This window comes from Manacus vitellinus, unplaced genomic scaffold, assembly GCF_001715985.3.
Source record: "Manacus vitellinus isolate BGI_N305 unplaced genomic scaffold, ASM171598v3 scaffold_3_pilon, whole genome shotgun sequence".
NCBI lineage: Eukaryota > Metazoa > Chordata > Aves > Passeriformes > Pipridae > Manacus > Manacus vitellinus.
In genome coordinates this window covers 28,072,015-28,092,966 of record NW_021940535.1, presented here as the reverse complement: position 1 = coordinate 28,092,966, position 20,952 = coordinate 28,072,015, and the positions used below count along the sequence as shown (strand labels likewise).

The 20,952-nt window shown below is 39.5% G+C and overlaps 1 protein-coding gene and 1 long non-coding RNA gene across 2 annotated transcripts in view; one reads left to right on the top strand and one right to left on the bottom strand.

Moving 5' to 3' along the window:
- Positions 1-759: 759 nt before the first annotated feature.
- LOC108640248 lies at positions 760-1,782 on the bottom strand. The gene is made up of 3 exons (XR_001921041.1): positions 1,623-1,782; positions 1,003-1,123; positions 760-862 (listed from the first exon to the last, which is right to left on the bottom strand). It is a non-coding gene; the product is annotated as an uncharacterized LOC108640248 (long non-coding RNA).
- Positions 1,783-1,799: 17 nt separating this feature from the next.
- SCIN (scinderin) overlaps positions 1,800-20,952 on the top strand; it is a 45,979-nt gene continuing 26,826 nt past the window's right edge. Inside the window, exons 1-4 of the mRNA XM_029961777.1 lie at positions 1,800-1,818; positions 2,011-2,165; positions 3,700-3,861; positions 15,925-16,074. Of these exons, the coding sequence (XP_029817637.1) occupies positions 1,800-1,818; positions 2,011-2,165; positions 3,700-3,861; positions 15,925-16,074 (486 nt within the window). The remainder of the gene's footprint in view (positions 1,819-2,010; positions 2,166-3,699; positions 3,862-15,924; positions 16,075-20,952) is intronic.

Genomic DNA, 20,952 nt, shown 5'->3' with positions numbered 1-20,952 from the left:
GCTAAACTACTAAATCTAAGGGAGCTGTCTGGACATGAAACTATCACTGGTGGAAACAGCATGTACTGTGCCAGTATGAGGCTACTTGTGGAAGTAAGACTGGCTATACCCCACTTAATATCTTTAATAAAATCATGCCTAGTGTTTTTTAACTATTTTTTTAACCCTTCTCCCCAGAGATGTAGTCATAAGATCTGTCCGTATGACCTGGGATTTAATCTGGTAAAAATTTGTTCTTTTTCCTGTATACTCTACCTTATTTATGGCTGTTTGTGCATCAGACTGTGAGGTAAATCTGTTTTTCATACAAACTTGAAAAACCCATGCTTGGACTGATGCCCACTTGATTTTTTTTTTTTAATGGAGTTTCTCTGAGTATTTTATTGCATAGCAGCAGTGAGAACAAGCCTGGTAGTAACTCTTATCTCTAAAACTGTTCAAAAACCATTTTTTGTCAACCCTGAACCCTGTTATGTGTTTGCAAGCAATAAATCAGAAGGATCTAGTCCTAATGGATATGAATAACCTATTAAAAAACAAACAAAACATCCCCCAAACCCCCAAAACTTTGCCACCAGCTTTAAGTTGGTACCCAGATCTGAGAAAGCATATTGCCAAATAGCAATATATTCTATTATTGAGTGATGGGCATTTTTTTCCAGAAGTTGTCTTACATCCTGCTTTCAGTAATTTATTTTTTTACCTTTTTTGGGTAGGCCTAATGCTCTTTGCTTCCCTATGCCTCCATTATTCTTCGGACCCCTTCCCTATTTCATCCTTGGTGCTTTCTGGAGGCTTCCATATCACCTGTGTCTCTACAAAAGCTGTGGTGGTGGTGGCATTGCTCCTGGGAGAACCATGGCTGTTGGTGGGAGATGGGAGACTTGTCTTGTGGCATTTGCACTGCTGAAACATGAATAGGGCAATCGTTCTCTGCAGCAGAGGGGCCTGCCCTTAGGCATTCCTGTCCCTCCTCTCCCATGCTTTATTCTTTACCAATACCTTACTGACAAGCCTCCTGTAACACCAACACCTCACTACCCACTTCCCATTCTTCTGCAGCCTGTAAGAGGTATCTCTGTCCAGGCTGTCTGGGCTCTGTGCTGCTTTTCTATTGAGTCACCTAGAAGCAGAGAAATGGTTAATGTAAGTGAGAAGCTGCTCTTGAGAACTGCTGCTTGTATACCAGCTTTCCCCTCTTATTTAGACAGAAGAATAAATCCTTATTTTTCTAAAGTTTTTGAGAAGCCTGGTTTTTTTCAACTTCATCCTGTTTGTGCTTTCCTTGACACAATCAAAACTGCTGAAAATGTTCATCAAAAATGTATAGGCACATGTTAAAAGCTTTGGTTTAATATACAGCCTGATTTGTGGCATGATTAAGCCGTCAGCACACTAGGTAGAGGCCATTTTGCCACAGGCCTGGGAAGAGGCTAGTCTCTGAAAGGTACAAAACAAAGTGTGACCTCATGAAGCAAATAGTGGAGCCCCATAGATGCTTTTCTTTCTCCCAGTTGTACTAGGCAAACTATGTTGCTTGCATTATTATGTGAAGAGGACTCTTTGAATTATTTTAGCTTTATAGCTTAGAGAGTTGTTCTTAGCATAAATATCCAGTTTACCATCCAGACAGTCCTTTGACATGACCTTCCTTTGTCTTTGCACTTCAGCTCAAAGTCCCAAAATCATTATGGCTGACAGTTGCTGTGCTAAACTCAATTGAAATATTCTTTTGTTTAAAGAGGCTAAGAGAAGACAAACTTTGCGATTTTTCACCTTTCCCCTCCCCCCCCATGTAAATGCAGTTCTACTATAAATGTAGTCAAGAAATGGTCTGGAAGATTATGTATTTGGTGGTGAACAAGGTTATGATGTAGTGCTTTGTTGCCACATAAACATTGGCTGTATAACCTGCTGAAGGCAGTGCCTGATTGTCAAGGAAACGATTTCTCCAACAGAATTCAAAGTTGTGTTAATGCTTTACAGACATAATATTTCCTCTTATTTCAGGGAAAGAATGCACCCAGGATGAAAGCACAGCTGCAGCTATCTTTGCTGTTCAATTGGATGACTATTTAGGAGGAAAGCCTGTGCAGAGTAGAGAAATTCAAGGATATGAGTCTACTGAGTTTGTGGGTTACTTCAAGGGAGGAATCAAATACAAGGTAAAGACTCTTGTCAAAATGAATTCTAAAATTGTATGTAACATTGTCCCCCACATTAAAAAAAAAAAAAGGTTTTTCTTTGTAAATGGAGAGTTTAAAAATTGTTACTTAATACTTACTGGTCTTAGATCTGAACTACCCAACTTAAACTGTGGGAGTCCCAGTGCTTGTACAGAAAGAAGCAGCTAGTTTGCCAGTGCCTCTTATGATATGTGAAAACCTTTCCCAATTATTTTTTTTTCTCCAAAATAAAGCTGTCCTGAGATTTCATGGTAGTGTGTCTAAGGGAGCTCAGAGTAGGGACTCTTTTTGTCTGGGAGGTATTAAATTGTGTGGAAATCACTTCTATGTCGTAGACTGAATCATTTTGTTCAAATGCAGAACCCAGTGTGCTCAAGTAGTTAGAAACATGAATAGAATGTAAAAAAACCCAAAACCTCACTTGAGCCTAAAAATGGTGCTTTTGCATTCCTACTGCAATTTTTTTTCTAAGGTAGATTAAAAAAACTCCCAAATACTTCTCACAAAAATTGTATATTTTGAAAAGGTAGTGTCAGCATTCTTGTGTCACTTCCAGAAGCTGAATATTTGAAAGGAATTTTTTTATTATTATTTTGCAGCATCTGTGGGGGTTTTTAAGAATAAAGTAATGTATCTCCTGAGAATCTCCCCATAGTAGGAGCTCTGGGAAATGTGGCTCAGTCAGCCTTTTTTTCCCCATTATGGAGGCTTGTAACTTCTCACAGACTAAAAAACCAATTTGAAACTTTTAACTCTGATTGTATAAAAGAGTGAGTCATGTGCCCAGTCTTTTACATTTTATTTTTATTTGTACTTTCAAGAGCTGGTTTCTGTTCCAAGCCAAAGTCTGGGTCTCCTGGAGGAGTGGAGAATACTGCCTCACAGAGACAGACAGCCAAGCCAGTTTACAGGATTATGTTTATATTTATGACTATAGATTATAAATCAACAGTTTGGTCTCACTTTCCCAGTTTGGTACTCCTTGCTAGGTTGTCTCCTAAGTTGCAAATATTCCTTTCATAAAATTACAGAGCTGCTGTGGAATTACCCATCCCTCTACACATAACCGGCGACTGAAACCACCTGGACCTCTGAGAGTCAAGTTTGGAAAACTTAAAAAGGAGCTGCATATTTCTCTGCTTTTCTCCTGTCTTTATTTGACAACCTACTGACTTTTGTCCTAACAATGCGGTTCAGTGTTACCTCATCCTCTGCAGGATGCAAGACAGTGCTGTAAATTCTGTGTTTTCCCTTTCCTTGTTTATCTGAAAACCCTTTGAAGCAGGGTGGCGTCTGCTCCCTTTGCTAAAGGTTCACACCTGAGAGTTCAGCATCAGCAGCAGTTTCTGTTGGGTCTCTGGTCAGTACTAGATTATCAACAGTAGATGATTTTGGCTTCCTTCTTACTGCATAAACTTTTTTCCTCTGGTAGCTCCTTGTCTGTAGCAAAAAAAGGTAAGTTTGCAGAAATCAAGCTGAAATAAAGCTGGCTGCTTTGTTTTGTTTTATTCAGGCAGGTGGTGTTGCCTCTGGATTTAATCATGTTGTTACTAATGATCTCAGTGCCCAGAGGCTGCTGCATATCAAGGGCAGAAGAGTTGTAAGAGCCACAGAAGTCCCCCTGGCTTGGACCAGCTTCAACAAAGGAGATTGTTTCATTATTGACCTTGGAACTGTAAGTGTTTCCTAGAGCAAAATACACTGAAAATAAGACATACAGCATCCCTGATAAGGTCTGAATCATCCCCAAAAATCAGTTGTGCATTTTAGTCACTCATGCAAACCAACAGAAAGAATCTGCTTTACAAAATCAGTTTGTAACTTGGAAGGTTTGAAACTGCCCTAAATGTTTCCTGAAGCGTACACAGATTATCCTTCAAGAAATAGATCTCTTTTCCATTAAAGGCATTTGGAGTTTTCAGTCCTGATGTTTGAATAGCTTAAGCTGTTCACAGTAAGTCCAGTCTGACTTTGACGCTATCACTGGCTCACTGGGATCAGTGCTAGTGTTCAGAGCAAAACACAAATTCAACCTTCACTTAAGAGCATTTCTTCATAGGTATAGAACTTTGATCATGACAATTCACTCTAAAGAAATAGCTTCAAAAGTGGCTATGAAACTACTTGAATATTTCAAGGGTTCACTTAAGGAGCAATCACTTGCTTCAAGACTTTCTGCTGAGAGCAAGTAGAGACAGCACAGAAGAATATGGACAGAGATGGGAAGATAATTTTGCTTGCTTTAGATGACTTGAACTGTAGTACTGTCACCTCAGAATACATGTTAAGACTTTTTGATACTAAAAGTAGCATCTAGAATGTAGTCCGCACTAGATGCTAGTTACCAATTTGAAATTATTCCCACAGCTGATATGTAAAGTGTATAAAATGGAAAGCATATGAAAGAAAATAGCATCTGCAGTTATTTTTAATTGTAGTGTTTGTCAAGGAAGTGGTGAGCTACTTTGAGATTTCAGAGCTCCCCTGACCTTTTGAAAAATGAGATGAGCTCAAATGTTGCACATTTGGCTTTTTCCTCTGAAAAGCATCCCCTGGTGTGACAGTTGAAGATAATCAATAATTACTTGATACCAATATGACTTCGATTTATTATGATTCACAGCCTTCAGAAGGAACACCAGCCAGTGTTTTTTGAACAGTATCCTATTCCTCCTATATCAGTGTGATCTAATCAGCTGAAACAGCCAGGTGATCAGTATCCAAAGTTATCTCAATGTCACTTTGCAAAAGAGACTCAAATCATCTATTCCCTTTCAGTTAACACATGGGAGATGGCAGAGTTGGAATTAAACATTTCTAGAAAATGTTGCTTTTGCATTCAAGCTGTATGAGTTTTCTGGAGTTAACCTCCCATGGACACCCTGTGAAACTGGGTGTACTTCACGAATTCAACTTGCCCTGGCCCTTATTGTGCCACAGTTACTTAGTTTACCTGGAGTAGTTACTCAGGTCACACTGCAGACATGGCTACGATACTGATGAAGTGCACTGTGGGTATATTGCAGTGTTACCTGCATAGCTTGGGGTTCATCGCTTTTGGTGAGATTTGAGAGTGCTGTGACCAAACGATTTAAATGTAATATGGCTTTAGAGTCTTTATCTAATGCTGAGTGTACATTGTGAGCTTTTTTCTTTTTTTAGTATAACATCACTCTGTTTTCTAACTTCCTGTTTGACAAGACAGAGGTCAAGCAGCAATGCAACCCTGTGCCTTCATAGGAAGAAAGATGTGAATTTTTATTTTTTTTAACCACTCTATGGGAAATGTCAGTCAAATCACATGACTAATAACAGTTCTTGGTCTTGTCATGTCAGTTGTGTAAGAGGGATGTTTTTTCTTGGATGTATTGACAAGTTAAGGTAAAGAGTGTTTCAGCATCCAGACATTAGTAGTTACTTCACCATAGGTTATTATATAAAGCAGACCATGCATGTGGGAGATGAAAAGGCAATGTGTGACATAGTTCAGGATGAAGTGCCTGTAGATAAATGGGTGTGGTAGAAAATATATTGTCACAGGGGAAATCTTGAGCAAGTTTTATATGAACTATATTTCAAGCTAGAATAACTGTATTTCAGATTGAAATTTTCCATGACTATGGGTCCATTGTAAATAGATGAGTCTTTACAGGACCTCTTAATTGAATGTAAGGGTCATTTAAAAAAGAAAAGGATTTTGGCTCAAGTAGATTCCTTTACTTAATAATCGAAATAAGTCATCTTAAATAGGATTGCTCTTGAGTCTTGGGATTTATTACGGGGCACTACTGACTCATTATCTGAGAATAGTGGGCAGTAATTGCATAAAATAATGAGCTTATGATCAGTGCTTTTAATATCGAATTATTGTATCTCAAATAAGATGAATTTCCAAGATTTACTTTCCCCAGTCTCTTAACTAACCAGAAGGATGGCCTCCATGGCACTGCAAAATTGCTTGTGCAGTCCATTTCCTGTTAGATTTTATCAAGTCACTTATCTAATATAACAAAAAATCACTTCAGTTTTCCCATTGAGCTCAATTACTGCAGTATTTTAAACCCATGGTTTGAACAGAATGAGGGAAAATTACAGAAGGTAATAATGATCAGGAATAAAATTGTTACTGGTCACTAAGGTTTCCCTCATGTGGATAATGCTTTAAGTAAAAAGTATTTGTGTGCATTTCCAGCTATGTTTGCAAATTTACAGTTCATGTTCTGATGGTCACCTCATACCTAGATCATAGAATAGTTTGTGTTGGAAGGGACCTTTAAAGGTCATCTAGTCCAATTCCCCCTGCAACGAGCAGGGACATGTTCAACTAGATCAGGTTGCTCAGAGCCCTATTCATCCTGACCTCGAATGTTGCTGTGCAAGTTATTCTACCTTGATCCAGAGTTCTAACTCTATCAGAGTCAAACCTCGGCTGGAAATAAGATTGAAAAATAGTGTTGTAACTCTTTCTTGTTTTGTTGTTTTGTTGTTTTTATTTATTTTTTTTTTTTAAACAAGAATTAATGTTGCCATATTTAGTGCCATTCGAGTGCAGTGTGGACTTCCCATCCATTGGCAAATCAAAAAGCTGTTGCTGCAGCCCTTCCACAGCCCTGGGAAACCTCTTTTCTGAGCCTGACCCTGCTCTTAAATGTGGTTGGGATCCTGTGGGTACATCTTGCATGTGCACAACCCACACAACACCCTTGGTTGATGTGTTACCAAGCCACATTTACAGCACTTCAAATACCCTGCCCAGGTCTAATCTTCCCTCCTTTAAACTGTTTTGGCTGGAACAGAAAATATCTGTAGAAGGCAGAGAAAACACCGTCTGTGATATGAGGGGAGTCATTAGCTGCGGGTAATGTGTGAAGCCTTTCGTTCAAGCAATCTTCTGTAACATCATGAACTGAGAGCATTGGCCACTACACTGAGGTTCCTGTACAATGCACGATCCAGGAGAGTGCCTGGAGTGCTAGACTCTAATTTAAGATTTACTTTTTTTTCTACAAGGGTTTTCCATGACACCCCTTTACTTAACCCAGGGATCTCTCCAAAGGGAACCTTTGGGACAGGGCTGGAAAAACAAGTCCAAGGCAGTTGCTGAGAAGGCCTGGAGTAGAGCACACCTTACTGTGTCAGGTGCTGCTTAGTGTGTCCTGTCCTGGCATAGATCTGCTCAAATCCTCCCAGAAACTGTTATCTTCTGCCATACTTCCCATCCTGTCCTGAGCTATTCCTGGTATCCCACCCGAGAGGCACCAGGATGAGTTTGACAGTTGTTGGCCACCATAAACTATCTGGCCTTGCTCTGTATTTCCCCTTTACCTCCAGATGCAGCTCTTCCTCTATAACACCATTCTCCAGCCACCTTCCCTTGGCCACATCCATTTTTCCTCCTTCATCTCCAAGACAATTCTTAAAACAGCAAGGAGCGTGGGAGGGCATGGAAAATGACCACAGAAGGTGAGGAAAAAGCTGAATCATTGTGCCATTTAGTGAATAACATACACACAGTTTCATAGGCTATTTTAGGATTTATCTAGATGCATATGTAAATATACTCTATACGTTTATATTTCTGATAAGATGTGCTAAAGATTTTCATCTTTTGTCAATTTTCTTGGTTTAAAGTGGGAAGGAAAGTTGTCAATATTGAGAAGTTCACCCTATGTACATTGTTGTATGCTGGTGACTTACAAAACTGGAATGTTGGGATTGGAATGATAATTTGTGTAGTTATGAAAACGTGAAGCAGAAGTAATGGGAGTAACAATACAAGAAAACAACATGAAGTGATCAACTGATTTTATTGAAAGCTTCTCAACTCAGTTCGGGAAGCTCTGCTGTATTAAAGCTGTTTAAAGTTGTATCCTTAATGACCAGCAGAAATATCCTTTCTGCATTTGTTTGGATAGAGCTTTGTAAAATGTGAGACTTGATTCTCTCTGTCTGACTTACCTCTTGATGGGAGGCAGCAGCAGTGCCATGAGCTAAGTGACTGCAGAGTGCAGGGAGAGGGCTGTGCACCGCTCAGCCTCCTTGAAGAAATTAAGAAACAATTGTTAAAATAAGATTGTGAGGAAGGATGTGTGATAAGTACCAGTCAGTTTTGAGCTTGGGTCTGATTGCAGTTGAAAAGTTTTGTTAGTGCAATAAAAGTTCTGCGGATGAGACATTACCCTTCTGCCAAAGGAAGAATGCAAATGGTGAGGTGATAACTGTAGCTCAAACTAAGTGAAAACTGAAGGTAAACTATATTCAGTTGTCCATTCTTCCCATTCCTACAGTGGTGCTTATAAACTGATTTATACAGCCAAGAGATTGCTGATTTGAAAGCATGTACTTTTTAAGGGCTCCAAGGGAAAATGATGATGCTAGAACTCAAAAGTATGAGACTGAATAGAGCTGTTGTGACATATCTGTTAGTATCTTCTTATTTTGAACTCCTGACATAATAGGTATGTTAAAAGAAGACAAAATTGCTGCCTTGCATAGATACTAGAAAAAATACATCAAACAAAAAGATTGGCTTTTTATGACAGCTGCTTTTCATAAAAGCTGTTAACTTGGTATAGATTAAATTATGTTTACAGAAAGAAAAGTAACTTCTGCTTTTTAACAGTAAAAGACCAAGAGAACAGATACTTGCTTTATGATTATGACTCTGGGGTATGATTCAGCATGTCAACCTTAAGCACAGTTGTTTTGCTTGCCTCTAATCTCGTTGCCTTCTTGGCTGCACTGTCTCTTTCAGTGGCTTTGCTTCTCTTCCATAAGAGAAAACAATTCACAATCAGACATTAACTGCTTTAGTAAAGTCACTTTAGGTGTAAACAGGACTAGAAGAGTAGATTCTTGCATTTTGCAGTTCATCGCTTTAAGTTTCTAGTTGCTTTCCCTGGCACTAACAACTGACTCAGGTAATTTTTCCATGTTTTTCCATTCACATATTTCTCCTACAACTAACCTCTTCCCCAGTTTCCCCCAGCCTAAACTATTGCTCATACTGTAGCAGGAAGCTGCTAAACAAGTAGCAGAGCTTGAAGAACTGAACTGATTTCATTCTTTATTAACTTTATAGACTTATTAACAACATTAAACTGTGGTCATATCTATACAATGTATATCTTGATAAGCAAGCACCTAATTTTTCTGTAATTCTGTGAACCAATTACTTTTACAACTCTAGTAGTGTTAAATCCAGCATTCTGGAAATTGCTATAGTGTCAAAGTCATCAGATGGAAAAAGAAATATTAAGCCCTTTTCCACCCCTATACTTCAGTTAGAGTATTCAGAGTATGTATTTTTCCTTCATACTCTATGGACTGGAAAGCTTCTCCTCACCCCTACTTGTACACAAAAAATGGTTGGACCAGAGACCATCCTTTAAGCTTCAGGCGGACAGGACATACATGCATGCAGAGGGGTTTGGTTAAGTTAGTTTACTTCCTGATGTTGTAGAAATCCAGATGTTTTGCTGATTGAGCTGCTGTTATCTAGAATTGATGTCCTTCTGGCATTCACCCCTTAATGCACTGTGGCATTGCAACAGCTGTTCTTAGTACATACTAGCAAAAGAGTTGTGAGAGGAAAAATGAATGTACTAACTGCATCACTCTGCTATAGCTGACTTATTTTTAGTCTGAAAATTTGTTCCATTTGAGTCAAATGGGAGACTCCAGGACTAGTTACAAAGTCACTATTGTAATTATACTAGGACCAGGCTCATGGTGGCTTCAGCAGCATTCTGGCTGAATGAATCCAGAGTTTGTTTTGGATTATCAAAACTCCACAGCTTTCAATGGTTCACTATATTACAGTTCCAACATATGTCAGAGGCAGATTTGATGGATATGTGAAATGAGGTTTTTTTCTTCTCCCTACCTGTATCAACAATTCAACAATCAAGACAGGGAAGAAATTGAATAATTTAAGAAGACTAATGTTTTTGGAAGGCTATGTTAACTTGGTTGAATTCAAATATTCTTCTTAATATGTATCATCAGTTCCTAGAAAAAACCTGAATGTCAATGAAGTGACAAAAAGTGCTGTATCCTAGTAAGTTTTATTCAGTTTTACAGTTCAGTTATTTTCCCCACTGTGTGGACTTTAAGTACAAAAAAGTAAATCAGGAAAAGAAAAGCTCCACACTCTTGCTTTAGGGCTCTGTTTTATTTCTAAACATTTGGTGTTTGAAATATGAACACCAAGGTAGTATGCAATTGTTTTACAAATATCTGGAACTGAGGGCATTGAAAGCATTTCTGTTGCTTGTAGTTTATATGTAAACTTTTTTCCAAGTTTATTTGTGTTTTGTATTGGCATTTTTTTCCTTTAAACCTGTTGACTTTAATTAAGGGACTAGACTTTAACAAAGAAGAGTTTCAGCTAAAATTAACTCATGCCTTATCTGAACAGCTGTTCATCAATGACTATGAAGAGAATGGAGTCTCAGTTGAGTGCATGCCAATCATTTTGATAGTACAATGATATGTATAAAAGCTTTGCCAGTATTTATGTGTGTTCCATCTGACTCTAGCTTTGCTGTTTTGTTTTTTTTTTCTACTTCCCTTAGGAGGTGAGCATTAGAAGTGCTGGGTCCTTTGGGCACTCCAACATCACAACTTCTCTCTGACCCACCTTTCTTCACAAGCCTTTCTTCTACCTGCTGTGAAAGCACTGCAGTGGCTTTCTGTATTATGTGGTTATTTGTCTGGACTCTGATCTGCTTCTGAACAGAAGCAGATGAGCCAAAGAGAAGAGAGGAATTAAGGCAGTTATAACTTTACAAACCTTCTTTTCTTGCTTTTAGCCTTTTTGTTATGGGTAAAGCTAATGTAGTAAAGTGTTTCACAGGAGTGAGCAGATTTAGCTGAAGACCTTTCTTTTGTGCTAAGTCCTTCTGCTTTGTAGCTGAGCCTCTGATGCTCCTAATGCTGTGATTTAGAGAAAGACAGCGTCCTGACTGACATACATTAAGTCAGCATAAATTGTTACATTGATGTGACAGGATCCACACTATAGATTTAGCTGTCTCTGAACTAAGAGTGGTAATTTTTATTTTTTTTTTCAGTTGAGGTGCAGTTACATTCTGGGAGCATATGCTGGTGTAGATGCAGACAAAGGTGGACAGGTTAGGGTGTATCAGGGCCTGCAAACAGTGAATGGAGGCACACCAGCTTATGTGCTTTCCCTAATGAAAGATTGAATTTTTATTTTAATATTTTAAGATTGAGACTAAATCGCTTAAACATTTCGTTATTTTCTACAAAAATTTAAGTTTTGCCGCAAACTTGTTTCAAGTTAGAGTTTTGAAACCTATTTAATTTGTTTAACTTTGTAATGTCTCTTAATTTAAGAGAATGCAAATCAGCAATTACAGTAGGAGCCTGGAAATTAGTAGGTATTTCAACAAAGATATAAGTCTAAAACACTTGCATGTCTAGGACATGTTTAACTAGAGCAAAAATGAGTTCTCCATGGATTTAAGCTTCTTGGGTTTTGCTGTCATTGTCCTGGCTAATGTCCACAGAAAAGATGTCATGATGCAGAGTTTATTTTCATTTGCCTCCAAACTGAGCAGACTGCCAGTTGAATACAGAGGTGCCTATGTGTTTAGAAGGGGAAAATTGGTTTTTATGTCACTTGTGAAATGAGTGATTTTTTTTTTTTTATTTGTTTTTTTTCCTTCTCTTGCTCTACGTGCCATCTGGGGCTGGACCAGGAAGCAGGAGGTGTACTTTCACAATCCCCTCCATATAGGGAAAAGTGCCAAGGTGCTCTTTCTCAGAGTTACATGAGCCATGCATAATCATGCTGCTGCACGCTTCTGTATAGTTGGGTCATTTTTAATGACCTGTGGAAATATCATATGACCTCCTCAAGGTCATTTTGTGGGCCAGAAGCTACATGGTGTGACTCTTGGGGATGGGCCTGTGCAGGGCTAGCTAAGAGTTGGACTCAATGATCCTGGAGGGTCCCTTCCAACTCAGCATATTCTGTGAGTAGGAGCAGTGAATCCTGATGTTCTGACTAGAAGACCAAACTGTGTCCCCAAAACATGCAGATGAGGAGAGACCTTGCTAAAACCACAGTAGTCATGGCACAGAGCTTCCCAACCCCCCTCAGGAGCTCTGGGGTGGTCACTGTGATTATTCATGATAACATTTTCTCACCCTCAGCTGTTAATTGTCCTACTGTGATCTGACAAGCATAATTATATCAATTACCATTAATAAAAGGTGGCAGAAAAGCTTTATTCCATAGCATCTCTCTCAAACTCTGTTAAAGAGATTTTTAAAAAAACAAATACTGCAAGTACAAACTTCTGAAAACAAACTGAGATTGGCACAGGAATTACCGATGAATGAAGCTCCTTTTATTTTGAGATGAGTGAACACTTGAAGTCTGTTTTCATTTTAATGGAAACATTTTTTGGCAGCCCACCAATTCAAAATAAAGTTAGAAAAATAAGCCTAAAAATAGTGAGGGTGTTACACAGCTAAGAAATTGTGAAAGCACTGAGTGAGCTAGAGCTAATATTTTGGCCATAATTGAGCCCTTTATATGTCTAAAAATAAATACAGGAATACTGAAATACAACCCAAAAGCTCAGTAGTCTGTTGGACATAGTTAGATAACTAGCTGACTTTATTTCGGGTAAATCCAGATCTAAATATTAACCTTGTCGAGAAGTGACTGTAAATTTTAAAAATCTTTTTCTGGCTTGAAATTGTTGAGAAGCCCAATCTGTCTAGAAGTTGAAATGGATAAGTTATATCAGGAAGACAAACTTGTAAATATCAAGCTGAGCTTCTCTACCATGAGGCCTTGAAATTAGATGCATTACAAATGAGATGATTTTACTTCAGAAGACAAAATTAATGAAATCTAAGCTCCTGAATGTTTAAGCTATTTGTTTAGCATTCATTGAAAATACAGTAAACTATTATATACTTGGGGACATTTTCATGACTTGTGACTGCTTGTTTCCTTTTATTACATTATACAGTACATGAAGTTTAGCTTTCAGGCTTTTAATAAAGAATACTGTCTTTATTCTCTAGTGCTGAAGAGAATCAGATTCTTGTTTCTCTAGCTTTTAAAATTAGGATTTTTTTAAATAACCAGGAAAGATGAAGCTTGTAAAATCCAGATCGAGGATGTTTTCAGACACTGCTTGTTGATCCAAGCTGTTTTGAGGGATTTTTGTAGACCAGAAGAAAGTCTTACAACATGAGATTTCCCAAAGTCACAGCTAATAAAAAACATTTATTTTAGTTTATGACAAAAGTATTTTGGCTACGTTATTATGTGCAAATGTGGACTCCATAAGGAAAATAATGAAATCTGCAAATCTAAAAATCTGAAGTCCATTAGTGCGGATTTTTTTTTTCTCCTTCCTCAGGCTGATTTGAAGCCTAGAGCCAGTGGACTGTAGGAGAGCTCAGTTTAGTCACTTGATGACTGAAGGCAAACTGGGAGAATAAACTATGAATGTGGGGTAGCTTGGGTGGAGTGCACCAGGTATATACTAAGAAAGGAAAATGTGAACTTATTGTCCAAGAAGTAAAGGTCTTTGTTATTTCACAATATCTTTTGTGGTCAGTACATCAAATATGATTCATTTTGTAGATGTGACTGCTTGTTTGAGGTTGTATGGCTGTTTGCCAAAAGACCTACAGAAGGCTGATAGGCACAAATGAAGTTGAACTTTTAACCTTGCTGAATGAGTAATCTCCACAAAGTGCAGCATCCACAGTGAGATAAGGCAATAGCTGCCTCACCTCCTCAGCTAGTTCTCTATTATGACTTCTTTCTCTTCCTTATTGCTTCTATAGATTGTGGGAAATAAAGAATTCCTGTTTATTGCTGCACTATCCCTAGTGACTCCTGTTTTCTCACATAATTGCAAATAAGCTCAATTAGTAAGAAGTAGGCCAGGATGAGAATGAAACTGAGGAGTCTCTATGAAAAATTTCCCCAAATTTGGAAGAAGATGGCTGAAGCAGTGCATGGCAATAACAACTGTACCAAAAAAAATCTGCTCAAATTGAAACTTTTTGCTTCCTATACCTTAAATTCTCTAGAAAATTCTGTTCCCCGAGTACAAACAGTATCTTTTTTCTGGGGAAATGTGGAAAGTCTGATTTAAGATAAGGTTCAAACCTGAAGCCAAATATGTCTCCAGATTCTAGATACTTAGTAAACCAACAGTATTTAAACCAGAACTTAAGCCTACAGTCAAGTTGGTAAGGGCAAGCTGAAAACCTCACAGCTTTCATTGCATAACCATCTTCAAGTTGGAAGGGATACAGTTCTGGGAACCTGTGGTGTAATTCTGATGAAGCTTAAAACTTCATCTTTGAAGATGCTTCTGAAGGGAAGGGAGCTTGGAAGGGAACAGTGATATCATGGAGTTTGTGAGGATTTTTTTTGTGTCCAAGCTCAAGAATAAATATTGGAAGTTACTAGCACTGTTTTGCATACAGATTGCATCAACATGAGCTGTCTCCTAACAACTTGCATCTGTTAGTACTGAGAAGCTGTCCTTAAGCTCTTGCTTGTCTCAAACCACCATTTCATGTACTATTAAAGAACAACAGTGGTCAGCAGAAATAGCTTAAAAAACTTTTTTGAATAAAATGCGTTTTCATCTCAAATGTAAGTTTTATACAGTTATATATGCATTGTAAAACTAACCCCTAGTAACTTAGTGAGGGCTCTGATTAAATCCTTATTTGCATTTCACAAACCAGTTCAACTTTAAATAAAAGTTGAAAATTACTGTGTAATTTCTACTATTTGGGTTATTTGATAGAGTCGTGTGAAGAATCAAATTGCTTTCTTCCAGGAGAAGCAACCAGCCAAGATCAGTAATTTCATTTGACTAGCTCCTTCCAGCTCAGCCTCCAGTGGCTCTGTGGCTTATGTTCTGCCTCTTGGTAATAATTTTCATCAAGACTGAAGTCCAAATTCTTTATTTTGAAATCATTTTGAGTTCACAATGAATAATGGGAATTACCAAAACTGGGGGTCCTTGGTCTGTGGTGTGACTGAATCAGGTGATCTGTCTTAGGCTGATTCTGGTGGCTCTCCTTCCTGAGAGGTGCCTTGGGCTTATGCTCCATTTTGGCTGAATTGCACTTTCCTTGTCATGTGCAAATCTTACCTATTCAGTCAGATGAGAGAAGGCCTCAAAGGCCCACAGGATGATATCTGGTGGGGCTACTGTCATCAGAGCATGCAGAGCTGCTGCTGCAGTGTCTGAATGCTCCTTGTAAAGCTGGCAAAGATGCTGGGGTGGATGGTCCCTGAGTCAGCAGCTTACTTGCATATCACAGAATCAATTAGGTTTGAAAAGACCTCGGAGATCGAGTCCAACCTTTGACCAAACACCACCACATCAGCTAGACCACAGCACAAAGTGCCATGTCCAGCCTTTTCTTAAACACATCCAGGGACGACTCCACCTCCCTGGGCAGCCCATTCCAATGTTTAATCACCCTTTCTGTGAAGGAATGTCAAACTTAAATCTCCCCTGGTGCAGTTTGAGACTATGTCATAGATACTACAAATATCTATGTGATTTAATGCAAATCTCTGCTAGAAAGTATTTCTGAAAGATGTAGCTTCACTAATGTTCTGGTGGTTTAGATCCAGTAAGATTAAATAAGTTTCATAATTTTGCTATGTTGAATCCTATTGCTAATGTATGTCTTCTGTTCATTATTTTAGGAAATCTATCAGTGGTGTGGCTCATCATGCAATAAATACGAGAGGCTGAAGGCTACTCAGGTTGCTGTTGGTATTCGGGACAATGAACGAAATGGAAGGTCTAAATTAATTACTGTGGAAGAAGGGAGTGAACCAGACCGGCTCATAGAGGTATTGTAATATGCAAACCAGTTGCTGACATAGCTATGAATAAAAAGTTTTTACACCTCAGGAACTAGATTGGATTGGGCTGAGTACAGGAAAACAGACATAGGCTATAGTAGGCCAGTTTTTACCTTTACCTTCCTTATCCAAGCAGTGTTAATTGGACATTACAGTCTGAGATAATTAATCATCTGAGAGTACTTTTTCAAGAACTTAATGTTTGGTTTTTTGAGTTAGCTGTGGGGTGACTGACACTATCTGCCCTGTGTGAGGAATGAACTCAAGCTGGGACAGCGCCAGCTGTGTCTAGAAAGTAAAAAAAAAATGTAGCAAATTGCATGTTTATGCATGGGGCCAAGCACACTGCTTTGCATACCCACTTCTATTCCACCTTCCTATGAACCTAGCCTCTAAAACCCTAGTAAGGCCCTTCCTCGTATATTTAGAAAGTTTAACCATTTACTTTAAAAATAGATTTTAGATTTCATAACTGAGCTGATCAAAGTAGAGTGAAAAAAAATCTCCAATTTATGAATTTTATCAAATCTTGAAAAATTAAAAAACACTGAGTTGTTGCAGGCCACATACTAATAAAAGCATTGTCATTTGGCATTTGTGAACTAAATTAAGCTTTTCCCATTTGTTCTCTATAAAGCAGGAAGAGGAAAGCAGGGTCATAAAGGAGTCCTTCAATAAAATAGACTATATAGAGTTAGAATATTGCCTCGTATTTCAGGAAGTAATGCTAGCAGTGCATGCAGGTGTGACATTACTTTTAGTGGTGCTTACATTCGGTGTGGTCACATGCAATATAACTAGTTATTGCCTAGGCAGCAAAACATGCCAGGTGCTGAGCCACCAGCCTGTGGACATGCTGTCTGTGGTGACCCCTTTGAATGGTCTGCCCATATCCTTGCAAAAACTTTTTTCCCTGTGGATCTGTGTACAGTCATGACTGTGCTCAGATGGGGAGGTGCACTGGAGATTTTTGAAGGGGGAAAAAAATCCCCAGTAAACAATCCTGCATCTGGCTTTTTACTTCCTTATACAGACTTTTCACATTGGCTCTGATGTGGCACCTTTTACACCTATAACTTTTATGGAAAGAACACAGGTTGACAATTAGAGCCCAACCTTCTGCTCCTGATTGGAATCACAGCATTGGGTTGCAGCCCGCTGCAGCTCTGCCAGGGTGGCACTGTGGGAGCCTGCTGGCATGGTCCCTTGGCCCCAGCTCCTACTGCCAAGCTCATCCTGGGTTTACCACTGGAGGCTTTGCACGGGGCTTCTGATGAGCTTGTGTGTGAGCTGGGAGCATCGATCAGGGCAGCTACACTTTGCACCTCTTATCTGGCTAAGATGCAATGCAGATAAGTCAGACTTCTATGCCACCACAGCAAGGACACAGCCCAGCTGCAGGGATGGCTATTGGGAGCCCAGCTGCCACCCCCCTCAGAGGCTCTGGGCGGCAGGGACGTGCTGGCCTCGCTCCTGCATCTGTTTTCCAGACTTTCATCTGTGTTTAACTGTTGTTTTGTAGCAACCTTGACACACAAGAGCAGGAAAAACACCAAGGTTGCATTTTGATCCTGTAGTGCATTGTTATCGTATCAGGGAATAAATCTTTTCTTCACTTGTACAGCAGTATATGAAGAAGTTTCTGCTTTTCCTTTTGGATTGTGAATATGGAGGGAACAAAAATGGGTAGTCCAATGCAACTAGATTAATTGCTTTTATTGCCACTGCTGTAATGAGCCCAATTTGACTGTGTGTATCTGCAGTAAAGGTTTATCTTCTAGTCTGCATCATGCTAGGTAGCCTTGATTTTTAACTGCTGCTTGCATAACGAGGTCTGCAGCTCAGCTGTGGCTGTCCCAGTACAAGCTCTACTGCTAATAAGCCACAGGAGTAGTTAACCTATCAAACATATAAAACCTATTAATCACTATTCCTGCTTAAATTGTATCCAGTTCCTGCTGCTCTTTGTTTGGATTTCTCCTTGCTCCCACAAAATTGTCTCTTAACTGCTGTTAAGTTAACTGGGCTAACTGCTCTGAAGTTAACATTGGGTTTGTTTCTTCCCTCCACATCAGAAAGGATGGATTTTTGGCATCTCCATCGTTCTTGAAAAAGGTTGATTTATTTTCCAGGGAAAATAATTATGTACTTTAAATATTCATTTTGTCATCCAGTATGCCACTGAAATCAGAATGAGATTTCTTAAAATTATCTGCTCTGAAAAATGTCAGGAATTGTTCCCCTTCCTGTTAGCTAGAAGTCTGCTTCCATATCAGTGGCTGGACTTGCTCATGCAGTGGGAGTAGGAGTGTGTTAACGTGCTCAGGCAGGGGCTGACATACCCACCGTGAGTACCAATGTAAAGAGCTGATAGTGGTCTTACTCCTACTCCATAAGCACAGAGTTGTGATTCCCAACCAGAAAAGCAGGACTTCTGTGCCTACACCCCACCATGTAGACAAGACAGGCTGACTGAACTAACCCTGCCACACATCTGTCTTGCTACAGGATTAGCAGAGGCAGCCATGGCTGTAATGAGGTGGTATTTCCTGGCCAGTCTCCTTTCCTGTTGGGAGCTGTGGCACTGCAGGGGAGGTAAACTAGTCTGACAAGTTGCCTGCTCCCAACAACCATTTTTAGCAAGAACTGAGAACAGGCTGGCACTACTTGAACAATTTACCCATGGGAGAGAACTGTCTGGAGCACGCTGTACAACTGGGTGTATTGCTGTGGCAAGCCAGCAAGATGTAGCTCACTCACCCTGGGAAAGGAAAGTGACTGGAAGCTGGGTACATAAGTACCCAGCAGCAAGCTCTTTTTTAATCTGCTGTAGTGACCAGGGGCCACTTGGGAACGCACAGCGACCATCCTGTGCTCACACTCAGGAAACGCAGCATGTCTGGAAAGCTTAGACCTGCAGTGGGTGCACAGAAGTTCTCATAAGATGCTTCAGGAATCACTAGAACTCTGACTGTGAAGATGAGGCAAAAGCTTTCTGTGCAAGCACACTGAAGGTATTTAAATCTACCTAGTTTCACCTCTGCGTTTGCACTTTAGGTGAGGTACTGACTTGCAGGTTTAAATAAGCAGTGCTGTATAGGGTTGCTGCCTTGGAAATTTAAATAATAAGCAGACCACCTTGGACAAATTGCTGCTGTTGCTCTGACTGGTCTCCACAGTCACAGCAGACCATAATAAAAATCACCAGATGCCAACTCAGCTCTGATTTTCACATGTAAACAGCTGAATAGTTCCCCATTCTGCTGAATCTTAGGCCTGAAAGTTCTAATTGTATTACAGGAAATTTTTCACCTGCATGGGACCAATCCAAAAACTGGTCTTAGCAATGCTTGAGTCAGTTTGGGAGCTCTCAATTGGCTGTGTTAGGGTTAGACCTAGCTACACTTTTTTTTTTCTCCTTTTAAATTAAGGAAGACTAAATATGTGGTTTCAAAGATATCCTATGACCAAAACCATTAGGATCAGTTGCTAGCCCTGTATGACACCCTTGGGCCCACTGTGCTGACACTGATGCTCAGCCATCTGACTGCTTGCAGCGGTAAGCAGAGATCTCACAGCACTGTATTTGGACACCCAAGAGATCACTGAGACCTGAGAGAGCAGCCAAAGTAGCAGGTAGCCAGGCTTAGGACAGACAATTTTCCAACTGTAGTTGGAATCTCTGCTTTAATTCTGAAGGGAGGACAAAACTGGAGAAGCTAAAAATAGTTTCCCATGATCTCGTTATTTAGCATTGTGGGAAGTGGTAAGCACGATGAGTCAATGACTCCTTGCACCCTGCTTCCTTTCTCCAGTGAAGTTATTGCCCACTGTTTGACCAATGAATGTGTGGCCTGTGCTTCTGTTTTCAGAGTAGTGGCAAAATGGAGAAACAAGGAGTCAGAAATGTCTTTTATCTGTGAAGTTTTGTAGTTGGACAGCAAGCTGAAGGTGCTTGCAGCAATACAGGAAGCAGAAAATGAGTTCTGAGTCACCCAGGGGAAAGATGTAAAGCATCCAATCCTCCATGCATACTGCACCAACCCCTTGATCTGTTATCATACCTCTAGAGAGGAGTAGAGGGGAAGAGAAAGTGTTAGTATATTTGTTTTCCTATATTTGTGCAATTGGAAATATTAGACACCCTAAAAGATTTTTAGATTGATAGTACTGTTCTGTCTACATAGACTCATCTCTTTGTCATACATTTTAAATATCTCAGGCAGCTGTCACAGTCTGTCTGTATGGTATAAAAGCCAATGAAAAAGTAGGATAGACTGAGTTTTACCAAAACTAAGTGTTGAGCCTGCATCTGTGCCTTCTACTTAATTATGACAGGTTCAGCTAACACTTTTAAAGATAGTTCTGTTCTCTCTGCAGTCAAACCTGTCTGATTCATAGAACTGCTTTATCATTCCCCTGCGAGTCACTCCCTTAAAACTGCAGCTCTTTGTACCATGTGATTGCTGCAGGTTTCACTGCTGAGGCTTTTGGCTTTTGCTTTATTTTTGTAATTTTTGATGTTCATGTTTGAAACAATGAAACATGAGAAATGCAACGGCTGAGGTGTAAAACCACAAGAAAATGAAGTATCATGTCAGTAGGCATCTTTGAAATTACTCCTCTGCCTTTAAACAGAAAATGCCATGACTTTTGTTTACTTAACATTTGCAGTTGTCGCGTGCCTGTTTTTTTTAGCTTTCTAGTGGCCTTACAACAGGTGGGTCATGACGTCTCATAAAATACTTGTGTAAATATTCAGTTATTGTAAATATTGAGCAACAGGGGGAACCTCTTCGTCCTTTCTGATAACACAGCCTTTCTCCTCCTCCTTTTTCTGTAAAGCCCCTAAGCAATGCTTAGTCA